At 33.2% G+C, this 12564-nt stretch overlaps 1 protein-coding gene across 2 annotated transcripts in view; it reads left to right on the forward strand.

Moving 5' to 3' along the window:
• The window catches only part of TMEM168 (transmembrane protein 168), a 32237-nt gene extending 19899 nt beyond the window's left edge, over positions 1–12338 (forward strand). For both annotated transcript variants that reach the window (XM_059396546.1, XM_059396545.1), the window contains exons 3-5: positions 934–1076; positions 3202–3476; positions 9045–12338. In XM_059396546.1, coding sequence (XP_059252529.1) covers positions 934–1076; positions 3202–3476; positions 9045–9592 — 966 coding nt within the window. In that variant the 3' untranslated portion in view covers positions 9593–12338. The remainder of the gene's footprint in view (positions 1–933; positions 1077–3201; positions 3477–9044) is intronic.
• Positions 12339–12564: the final 226 nt, after the last annotated feature.

The following is a 12564-nucleotide window of genomic DNA, read 5'->3' on the forward strand; positions in this document are numbered from 1 at the left end:
GCAAACAGCATACCCAAAATAGGGCATTATATCCATTTTTCTGTTATGGGAATCACCCATTTTTTATTATAATTCTGAAGGAATTAGAGAAATACATTTTCATGAACAGAAGCAAGCATATAACTATATAGTATGTGCAGTAGCAACACAAAGAATGGGGAATACTACTGGTATTGTGAAGCTATAGATCAGGACTGAGTGATTATCACCCATTTTCTTTTCACTTAAATGGGTCCTTTATTTTTTCTGGGTTTTTTGTTTTTGGGGGTTTTTTTGCCTCCCTTTTTCTCTTTTGCTTTTAGGATGCTTAAATGCCCTTTATGTGTATAGAACATATATACACACACATACACTTTTTTTTTTTTTTTACAACTTTGAATTTACAGAGTCTAGAGCTTTTCAAAGGAAGACTTTATTAAAAGTTTAAGACTGGGATTCATTTTGATAGCTTTAGAATCTTAAATTTTCTATAAGATTTTATTTTCTTTAATTTTGGGCTTTTCACAGGAAAAAAACGAGCCCTTTCTAAAGTAACTTTTCTGATAAAATAAATGAGTATGTTATTTGAAAAGTGATTTAGAATATGTTGGTTTTTTAACAGGAAAGGATTTGTTTTCTGGCCTTTAGTGTCATACCAAGAGGGTTTTCTTTTGTTTTTTTAGTGTGGGTAGGATGTTACCAGGCAAATTAAAAAAAATAGGATGTGCTGTGTTTGTTTTGCCACAACTTTCAAGAAACTTCCAGATTAATTTAGGTTTCATTGCTCAGCTTTATATACTTTATCTGATTCAACCTGTAATTGTTTTAGGTTATTTATTGTTCTTTTATCTTTTTTTGGAAGTGAGGCAAATGTATGTACATAAATATATATATGCACACACATAAGTGCAGTCACACATGCGGTATAAATATGCTTTTTTGAACTTCTTTTAGCCAACAAATGGAATCTTCTTGAGCATGTTTCTGATAGTTTTACCACTGGAATCCATGGCTCATGGTCTCTTCCATGAATTGGGTAACTGTTTAGGAGGAACATCCGTTGGATATGCTATTGTGATTCCCACCAACTTCTGCAGGTACAGTAATCTAGTATAATTAGTAATGACTACTTGACTCTTAATATTTTCCTAATATTTGTATGAATTTGAATATAAAACATGATTGCTCATTTTTTCAGAAGTATAGTATTTTCAAAATATAATGCATTGCAGTTTTTTTCATTTACCCCAAATGTTTAAAAACTTTTATTAGCTCTGCATAATGATGTAATCCTCAGGATTCAATTTAAATATTTTCTTGATAAATGTGATTAGCTTATACTTAGTTAAAAAAATGAGAAAATATGAATGATGCTTCCAAGGAAAGGTCCTACCCTTTCTTTAGAAAAAGGTCCTATCCTTTCTTTAGAAAAGGTTATCTTGTTTAAGAAAATGTCCTATGAAACAACATGGTGAAATTTAATAGAAACAACCTGCTGAAATTTAATAGAATGTATACTGAACCTGAGAATCCTAAATACTAGTTCTGTGTTAACCCTAAGCAAATCATAACTTCTCTGAACTTCAGTGTTTTTTACCTAAAATGCCAATGACAGGGATGTCTGGGTAGCTCAGTTGGCTAAGCATCCAACTCTGGATTTCAGCTCACATCATCATCTCAAGGTGGTGAGATCAAGCCCCACGTTGGGCTCTACGCTGGGCATGGAGCCTGTTTAAGATCCTCTCTTTCCCTCTGCCTTTGCCCCTCCCCCCCTCAAAAAATGCAAATGACACTACCTATTCTTCCCATCTCAGAGGAACCTATTATGAAGAGCTAATGAGAATATGAATGTAAAAGTACTCTGCTCACTGGAAAATGTTACCAAAAAGTTGGGAATGAAGTTAAACATGTATTTGTTTCATTGTAGTTTGATTCCAAAATAATTTTTGTCCTTAAATGTGTGGCAAATCTTTTTGAATCTGTAAATATTGCCACATTAAAAAAATTTTTATAGTAAGTACCTTTGAAATAGAAAAAAATAGTTATTTGCTGTTAATGAATTTTGATTACAAAGTATTCATAATTTCCTTTGTGATTTTTGGGGTGGGGAGAGGGAAGACTTGAAATAAAAAATTTATTTCAAATAGTTGTCATAAAAACCAAAAACAGTATTTGTAGTAAATATTTTTCTTTGTGTTAAGGGCTTTATAAAAAGTTGCAAATTCTTATGAGACGTAAAAGGAATAGATTTAAAAGGGTCACATAAAGTAAGATGTGACAGTTTAGCCAAGAGAATATGTGAAATAATAATTTGCACTAACTTTTGTTAATGTTTTGCTTATTCTTTTACTGTTTGTGACTGCTAAATGTTACATATACAGCACAAAGTGTCTTACTATTTTAATGAAAACTAGTGTCATTAGAATAGTACTGATAAAACTTAAAAAAAAAAAGAATAGTACTGATAATATATGAAGCAAAATGTAAGGTTTTCAAAACTACTGAAAGAACTTCCTTTTCTGGGTAGGAGTGATGATTTTTTTTTTTCTTCCTGAATAATGGTATTTTGATTCTGCTAGCTTTAAGACATGGTTTTTCATCTTTACTACAGTACCATTTTATGTTCGTTCTAGGATCAGATCTGCCTTCAGTTGTTCAGCAGTATAAGGCATTGAAACAGTATAACTGTTTCAAAATGTCATTTACCAACAATTTCTTCTGTCATTTGTGTTCCTTAGTAGAACTTGAATGCAACCTTATAAAGTCTTTTTCAATATAGAAATATAAAGCATACTGCTTCCATAAAGTTTTTTGTCAAGGAAAGAAAGTTCTTTCATTATAGTTCCCACCTGGGTGTTCTTGAAATGCAGGGTAAAATCAGTATGATCTTGCTTTTAAAAAGTCTTATTCAGTATCTGTCATTTGGTAAAAGAATATGAATACAGAACAAAGAACAGTCTTATCTACATTTGAAGATCTTTTCCCAGCTTTCAGTCTGGTGACTATTTTATTGGTTAGAGAAAAGTTATATAGAAATGTAACTTTTAGTAATTAGGCTCTGATGTTCAAGCTTAATTTTTAGTACTTTAGAAAAGAGGGTTTTAAAAAATTCTGCTATTTGGTTAGCAGCAGCTGTTATGATGCTTAATTACAAATAAAGAGTAAGAATGTGACATAGAATGTACACTCTTTAAACACCAAAATAATTTTTTTTTCCTTCAGTCCTGATGGCCAGCCAACACTTCTTCCACCAGAACATGTGCAGGAGTTAAATTTGAGGTCTACTGGCATGCTCAATGCTATCCAAAGATTTTTTGCATATCATATGATTGAGACCTATGGATGTGACTACTCCACAAGTGGACTGTCTTTTGATACTCTACATTCCAAACTGAAAGCTTTCCTTGAACTTCGGACTGTGGATGGACCTAGACATGATACGTATGTTTTGTATTACAGTGGGCACACCCATGGCACAGGAGAGTGGGCTCTTGCAGGTAAATGTACCTCTGGCAATTTCACTGTTATAAAGACAGATCTATTTATGGAAAGCTACCCTTCACACTGCAGCATTATTTCCAGATTTCCAAAATTCTTAATTTTCTGCTTCACAGTTTACTAAGTATACAGGTGATTCTGTTTTGTTTTTGTTTTCTCTGGCATACCTGTTTAGCATAGTATTAGTAATCTCTAAAGGTTTTGAGAATTTTATCTTGTATTGATTGGAAGAAAAAATCTGCTTAGTCTAAGAAATTATCAGTTTCCCTTTAATATATTTTCAGAATTATTAAACTTAGTTTCATTTTTCAGAAGCTAATTAACTTGACCAGTACTTCTAAGTCTTTAAATGTTAGGAGTGCTGATTTCAATAGTTCTGCACATATACAGTTTATGTTAGAAAGCTTATAAGGATTAAGCAAGTGAGGTGATATGGTGAGAGTAGTGCTTAGGTCAGGAGACCTTGGTCCTTGTCCTGATTTTGTCTTAACAGTGTTATTTTTGTCAAGTTACCTAACTTCTCTCAGTTTCAGTTCTCTCCTCTGTAAAATGATGGGGTAATATTAAATCTTCTTGCTAACTGTAAAATGAGATCTATTTTAGATGTAAATTTGTTCATTGGGCTTCCCAACTAGAATAGAGACCACATAAGTCACGGGCTTTGTTTTGTTAATTATTTGCTTAGTGCCTAGAACAGAGCCTGGCAGATCCCTAGTAGGGTTCCTTAAGTAACAGACAGATGGAAGAAATCATTGAATGAGGGCGCCTGGGTATCTTTGTCCTTAAATGTCTGCCTTCGGCTCAGGTCATGATCCCAGGACCCTGGGATCCAGCCCTCCATCAGGTTCCCTGCTTGGCAGGAAGCCTGCTTCTCCCTCTTCCACTCCCCCTGCTTGTGTTCCCTCTCTTGCTGTGTCTGTTTCTGTCAAATAAATAAATAAAGTGGTTCCAAAAAAAAAAAAAAAAATCATTGAATGAATCATGAAAAAAAAGGTAATTTTATTTTATGTTAGAAATAGTTCTTTTAGAACTTAATTCTATCCTGCTTTTTCTTTAACTATTATAGGTGTTTTAGACTAAGAATACTTACAAATAATAAAATAGACAGAAGTAGAAATAGATACTCAGATCAAGGACTAATATAAGCAGAAGCATTCTGGAAGGACAGAGGTAGAGCTCCCAACATAAGAACTCTAAGTGGGGATGATTAAAGGTTAAAGTTGAGATGATTTTAAACCATCATGGTTTCCCTAATCGCATGCTAGATTTGAAATAAGGGTTTTATCATAAAAATACATTGTAATTTTTGGTTTTGTGAATAAATTAATGGCTGTCTAGGAGTAAAAGCAAATATTTATTGGGCATATTTGAAGCAGCTACTATGCTTAGTACTCTATATACATTAAATTTAATCTTCACTTAAGCTTTCAGGTAAGTACTATCACCTCTATCATCTTCATTTTTCAAAGAATAAAATGAAAACCTAAAGTTGTTACATATCTGTGGTCATACAGCTGGTAAGTGATGGAACCATAATTCAAATCCAGATCTGCCTAACCCCTTAAAGTGTATTTTCCCCCATTGTACCATGTGCTGCCAAGGCTAAAACCATTAAGGTAGAGAAAATTGGGGGCACCTGGGTGGCTCAGTGGGTTAAAGCCTCTGCCTTTGGCTCAGGTCATGATCTCAGGGTCCTGGGATCGAGCTCTGCATCGGGCTCTCTGCTTAGCAGGGAGCCTGCTTCCTCCTCTCTCTCTGCCTGCCTCTCAGCCTACTTGTGATCTCTGTCAAATAAACAAATAAAAATCTTTAAAAAAGGTAGAGAAAATTGCATGTTCTGGTTTAGTAGATATTTTTTATAGCACTGTTCACCCATTTCCTAAACACTGTTGAAGAAGGTAGTCAACATCAAAATTACTTAAATATAGTTTGTAAAATCTTTTACTTGACCTGTAAGTTATTAATAATTCAATGTAGAAAACTTTTTAAGCCTTTTTGGCTATTTTAATTCTAGGTAAAGTATACCAGTCTGTGTACTTGGCCTTAGAGCACAGAAAAAAAGGTTCTAGTCAATTCAAAAATCCTGAAAGAAATAGCATTTCAGACCTAAAACCTGGGATTGATTATTAAAAATTTACTGTATTCCTTATAATACTGAACTCTTCCCAAATCAAATGGAAAAAGACATAATTTTGGTGGTTATGCATATATCCCTGGTTATTTGTAAGTATTTTAAGAAAATAATTTTAAAAGTAAGCTTGTTATATGTTAACATATAGAATATATTAATAAATAATAAATTAATAAATTAATAATAAACAAGGATTTATTAATATAAACATTTTTCAGAAACTTTGTATTTTTCCACTTAAATCTTTTAAAAATTTATTTTAAGTATCTTTTAAAAGATGGCTTTGGAAGTAAATTCTAGATGTATAGTTTCCTACTATTTATATCAACTTTTTCTTTTCCTAGGAAAAATAATAGACACCAAGTAACATATATATATCAGTGTTCTTAAATTTTCACTCACTGAGTTAGCAATAATTTATGAAGACTTATAAACTCCATAAAGTGTGGCTATATTTTAGGTTAATATCTAGCAATTATATTCTGGAATGGTATCTTTATAATATTTTTTTAATATATCACCAATGAGTTGACCATTATAGAATTCCTCTCTTAGCCAAGAAGATTTGTTCTTCTATGTGTAACTTTCTTTTTGGAGACTTAATCGTAAAAAGTAGAACACAATGAAGAAAGCACATGACCCTGCCTCCTCCAAGAAGGGCAGGTTCATCCCATAATTCAGCAACGCTCTACTCTCTCAGCTTGAGGCACCAAGCCCCCTTGGAGGTAACCAGGTTGAACTGGGGATAGAGGCTGAGCCTTCCTTTCTCTCAGTTCTCTCCCATGTGATAGAGAGCTTTGAGCTCGGAGAATTACATCTTTCTAAAAACCTGTAAAATAGAATTACATCTTTCTAAAAACCTGTAAAACATCATGTCTGGATTTTACATGGGAGTTAGCAAGTAAGAGCAGGTCCAGAACTAAGTACCACTGTGAGAAAGAGAATCTCTATTTGCCCTTATATCACATACCTTGACTCACAGTATTTCTTAGAATATATAGTAGTCTCCTTAATTTATGGAGTTTCATAAGATGGAATCAGTTATTTTAGCCTCTTTGTTTCAGAGTAAAAAACAATTATGATAATGACAAGAGAGAATTAAATGAAAAAAATGTAGATAATCTATAAAGCAGTTTATCACAGATAAACAAAGCCTTTAAAAAGCAGTCTCAATTACTTTAACTGCATCAGATGGCTGTTAGCTGAGATAAATGTAAGTACTTTGCATCTGGGCCAAAAGCCAAATGCAACATAGAACCTATTCATAGGAGAAAGCAGAGCAAAACAAAACAGGAGAAGAGAAATAGTTGAAAAGGCTTTAATGCTCCTTTAAGTCTCTTATTGATATCTAAAGAGCATGTATACAAGAGAATTAGTTTAGAATGTGCTTTTAGGATATTTATTGAAATAGTTGTAGAAGGCAAGTTAGACAATGATGTTTTGTGGCAGATGGATTTTGTATAATAGCTCTTGTAATCTCCGTCATTCTCTGATCTCTATGAGAAAATGAATAAAACTGGCAATAATGAAAAGTTAACATTTTACCATATAATGAAAGGTATCTTCTGGAGCTCTCTGTGAAGCAACACATTAGTAATACACAGAGACCATGCATTGAGATAGTGCCTCTGAAATGATAAGCAGGAGTATAAGAACAATTCATGAAATAGCTTTTTCATTGTCAAAAGCCCAAGCTATAGTAGGCTGATGAATAAAAGAATATTAATTGTTCATAAAGAATGTGTTATTATGCCCTGGCTTCAGGGGTCACATTACTAATAGAAACCAAATACTAAAGGATTCTCTCTCTCTCTCCAGTGTCATTTTGATAGTTTAGCAGAGAATGATTGCTCTAGGTAGAGATGTGTATCTGAAATTGTTGGAGCTTGTGCCGTCATCTCCCTCAACATAGAGATTATACCATGTTAAGACTTTGTTCTGATCATTAAAGTAACATATGCTCAGTGTAAAAATGGTCAAAAATATAGGAAGGTGTAACAAAAACTACCTGAAATCCAAACACCCAGCAATAACCACTGCTGTTTTTGTAGATACACTTCCATGCCATGCTTTTTCTCCTAGTATTATAGACATTTTCTTGTCAATAGAATTTTTTTAAAATACCATTTTATTAGAATTCTCTCATAATTTCCATTCCTCCTGGTTGTTTCAGATTTTACACTATCATAGATAGCAGTGGGCAGAAGATCTTTGTATGTAATTTTTGTCCCCATTTCTGCCCTTTCCTTAGGATAAATTCCCTAGAATTGGAATGATTCTATGAATATTAATGTACCATTGAAACACAGCCAAGAGTAGAGTGAGTAAGGATAGCACTTGCTTGGGTCACAGAATTTAAGAGGATGCCAAAAATTAAATAGTCAAGATAGTATTTTAGTGCCATATATTTAAAAATCAAAATTAATACAAAAAGGCCTATTATAATGAACTAGATGTAAAACCTACTAGCTTTAAGATAAATATGCTTTAGACTTTTCTGGGTATGTATTTTTTTTTAATCCTGTGTTGTTTTCAGGTAATAAAATACATTTAGAGGTGCCTGGGTGGCTCAGTCAGTTAGGTGGCTGCCTTCAACTCAGGTCATGATTGCAGGTTCTTAGGATTGAGCTCCGCATCGGGCTCCCTGCTCAGTGGAGAGCCTGCTTCTCCCTCTCCCTCTGCCTGCTGCTCTCCTTACTTGTGCTCTCTCTCTCTCTCTCTCTGTGTCAAATAAATAAAATCTTTAAAAAATCCACTTCTTCCTACCACGATACAGGTAGGAAGAGTTTCTTTTTCCCTCAATAGGTGTCTATGTATAAGGCAAGGTAACATTAATTTATCAGTGATCAGTGATTTTCAAAAGACCCAACAAACTTTTTCTCTAAAGGGCAATGTATTTTTGGCTTAGTAGTCATAAGGTCCCTATTGTAACTGGTCAGCGCAGGCACTATAGAACAAAAGCAGCCATAGACAGAATGCACATTAATGTTATTTATGGAAATAAGAAGAAGAAAAATTTAAGTTTCTTGTATTTTCACATGTCACAAACTTCTGTTCTTTTGATTTTTAACCATGTAAAAATGTAAATCAGTTCTTAGTTCTCAGGCCGTACAAACACAGATGACTGGATTGGCCCATGAGCCATAATTTGCTGCCTGTGATAGAGAATATTGACTTTATTTTTTTCACTAAATTTAACTTCATAAATATAATTTTCTTAATTTATTATAACCTATTCCTTTTTCAATGTAACAAGGATTTTTTTTTTTTTAACCCAAAGTTGAAAGTCTGTTTTTAAAAACTCTTCTGACGAGATACTTTGAAAGGAAGGCTCCATCTATTTTTTTGGCCTACATATTTAATTCTAGGAACTTAAACTATACTTAAGAGGAGGCTTCAGAAATTATTACTCTATTGAATTTTCTTTTGTTCACAGGTGGAGACATACTGCGCCTTGACACACTTTTAGAATGGTGGAGAGAAAAGAATGCCTCCTTCTGTTCTCGCCTTATTATCGTATTAGACAGTGAGAATTCAACTCCGTGGGTGAAAGAAGTGAGAAAAATCAATGATCAGTACATTGCAGTGCAAGGAGCAGAGATGACAAAGACCATAGATATTGAAGAAGCTGACCCACCACAGCTGGGTGACTTTACAAAAGACTGGGTAGAATATAACTGCAACCCCAGTAATAACATCTGCTGGACTGAAAAGGGCCGCACTGTGAAAGCCGTCTACGGTGTGTCAAAGCGATGGAGTGACTACACTCTGCACCTGCCAACAGGCAGCGACGTGGCCAAGCACTGGATGTTACACTTTCCTCGTATTACGTATCCTCTGGTGCATTTGGCAAATTGGTTGTGCGGTCTGAACCTTTTTTGGATCTGCAAAAGTTGTTTTAGGTGTTTGAAAAGATTAAAAATGAGTTGGTTTCTTCCTACTGTGCTGGACACAGGACAAGGCTTCAAACTTGTCAAATCTTAATTTGGAACCCAAAGTGGAATATTATTGAGAGTTCATACTACAGTTATCACTAACTTGCCATTTTTGTATATTTTTTTTTTATTTGTGGAAAAAAAAAAAACCTTGCTACTTCTGTAGCTGCTCTCACTTTGTCTTTTCTCAAGTAATTATGGTGTTTGTGAGATGTTGGGAATAAGCATTTTATCCTACAAGTATGTAAGGAGTCATAAATGCTCATGCTGTGTAAATGCATAACAGAGGTTAAAAATAACAATGCACTTTGAGGAATGTTTGTATATGCCTCTGATTAGAAAGAAAACACTTGTCTATGCTCTGCAGTGGCCAATGAAGAATTAATAATGCCTTATTTTCTAGGCATAGATTAGAGAACGTAGACCAGACAGCTTGTTTACTATTATAAGAAAACTTCAATTTGCTTACAAAAGGTTTTTTGTGTGTGTGGACAGTAGGTTTGAATCCAAGACCATTTGAACAATTACAAACTCTTTCTTAAAAAAAGGATAAAGGGAGAAGCCTGAAATGAATGCAAAAATGCGCGTATAGTCTACCATTCAGATGTCTTGGTTGTGGCCTTTTAATCAGTGTAGTAGTAAAGCCCAAACGATTGTTGAGTTCAAAACTTTCTTCATGTAGGTAACGATAAGAAGCTAGAAGCCTACAAATCGCTCCTTCCTGCATTGTTGGGGTGGAGGGAGGTTCTGAAAGCACTGGCAATTTTAAGAGTCTTTCTCAGGTAACTGTTTTAATGAACAATGTTTCCAGCTACAAATTCCTCCCATATAAATTGTCTTCCCTTTAAAAAAGTAAACTCTTAAAAAATTTAGCAATTTCTCATTGATTCAGGCTATTTTCACTATTCAGAAATGATTTTGATCCCTATGGAATTAATGCTGTGCCATGAAAATTCTCTTTCAGATCTCTCATTAGTGATGACTTTTTTTTTCTACTGAAGGTCAAAGGATTGGAAACAGGTCATTTTTTTCTTGTATACATGTAATGTATTATGTAAAAAAAAAAAAAAAGTATTCATATTGGCAATTTTAGTTATGCATAATGGTGTGGTTGTAATTTTTAAAACTTAATTCAGTGTTTTGTCTGATTAAAGCAGGCACTGACCAGGGTATCCCCTAAGAGGTAGTTTACCTCCCATTCCCTTCCAGTAATCCTTACATTCTAAATTTTCTTATCTGAGAAGTAACAAGAGGGGAGTAGAATTAAATTAGGGGATAACCATTGAAGCCATTTTTACAGCCTCAGAGAGAAAATAATGCCTCTACCATTTTCTACCTGGTGACTTGAAAATTGAAGTTTTTGTTAGGTAGAAGTCACTTAGTGTCAGGGAACTTGTGAACCACTATCTATGCAGCATTGTTACAGTCTGATTATTTCTGTGTTTTGAATATGATTTTCCTAATGCTTTGAATAAAATTTAAAAAATTAATTTTTCATTTAATGTGCAAAAAACAGTTACTGAATAATTTTAATATATTAAAAGTGATAGTCATAATAAATGCCCATTTATTAGAGTTCATGGTTGGTAACAAGTTGATTTGAAATTTTCCAATATTTGGTTACATATTTATATCAACATTATCCAAATGAAATACTGTAATGTTTCATTACTGTTCAGAATTTGTGTAGCAGAAAAGCCAGTGGTAAAATTATGAGCTTATAGCTACAAAAAAGTTAAATTAGCATTAAGTAAAATCTTTTAAATTTCCAAGCCAATATTGAGCAAATTAGCTTTAAATAAAGCATATATCTTTATTCTGAGAAAGCCAAATATAAAGGTATATTCTGTGTTCTTTATAACATAATATTAAGATGGTACTAAAAATCAGATTCAAAAGGTAGCAGACTTTATGGCCACAAAACTAGTGTTCTGATACACATTTTCTGTGACCAAAAAAAGTTCTGAACTAAAAATGTGACTCGAGCCAATTTATTAACCACAGAGAATACCCACTTTTTGAATTCTCCTCCTATACAAAAAATTATAAAATGACAGTTAAGAGGTGGCATCCTAAATTAAAGCTGCCATTTTAAAACATTAACTGACAATATAATATGGAGAAAAAATATTATAGGAAAGATAAATTGATTGGCTACTCTAACTTAAAAGATTAAAAACTAGATGTGGCAATTAGTAAGGATAATTTTCTTATGGCTTTCATTTTATATACCATATGTTTATGAAGGAGTTACTGGGAATGATAGGAATTACTTCAGGGTAAAACTTTATCAGCCAACAAAAAATAGTTAAAATGGAGATTTTTTTAATATAATGTTGATTTAATTTGTTTTCTTACATGATACCTTTCTGAAACCACAAAAGCACTACACCCTAAAAACATCTCTTTAAAAACTATATACTGTTCTATGATGAATTAAGGGAGTCAAATTCTTTGTCTTCCTACAATTTTTCAGTTATGCCATTATTTCATTAAAAACTTTTGTTTTAGTTTTCTCTGACTAAACTCTTCTTCCCTGGGATATTTGGATTTATCTTTGCATAGCTCTCTATCTTGCTCTTCTTAATAAATACAGAATTGTACAGAAGACCATTTTTATGACCAGTGTTTTTCATAAGTCTATTAAAAATTGCATTGCTAATTAAAATGCATTTATATTTAATGCATTAGTGGGTAGGTTGTTTTTTTTTCCAGTAAAATCTTCATTAGAATCTATTTGTCACTGTACATTTTGTTTGTAAATTTTGGCTTAAATATATTTGCTGTTTTGGGTACTGCCTTTTTATATGTATTCTTTCCCATTTAGAGTTTAGTCTCCTTCAAAGTAATGTTCTACATTACCTTTCCACAGAGGATAGCTCACATTATGTATGCCAGAAGAAAATGGTTGATTTTAAGAATGTTGCTTGGTATATTTCATAGTGAATGCTCAAAGGATTTGGATCTGTCAGTATCTTTGAACATGTCCTCTATTGAAAACATACTACAATTACCCACAAA

Source organism: Mustela nigripes, chromosome 4 (assembly GCF_022355385.1).
Source record: "Mustela nigripes isolate SB6536 chromosome 4, MUSNIG.SB6536, whole genome shotgun sequence".
Lineage (NCBI taxonomy): Eukaryota > Metazoa > Chordata > Mammalia > Carnivora > Mustelidae > Mustela > Mustela nigripes.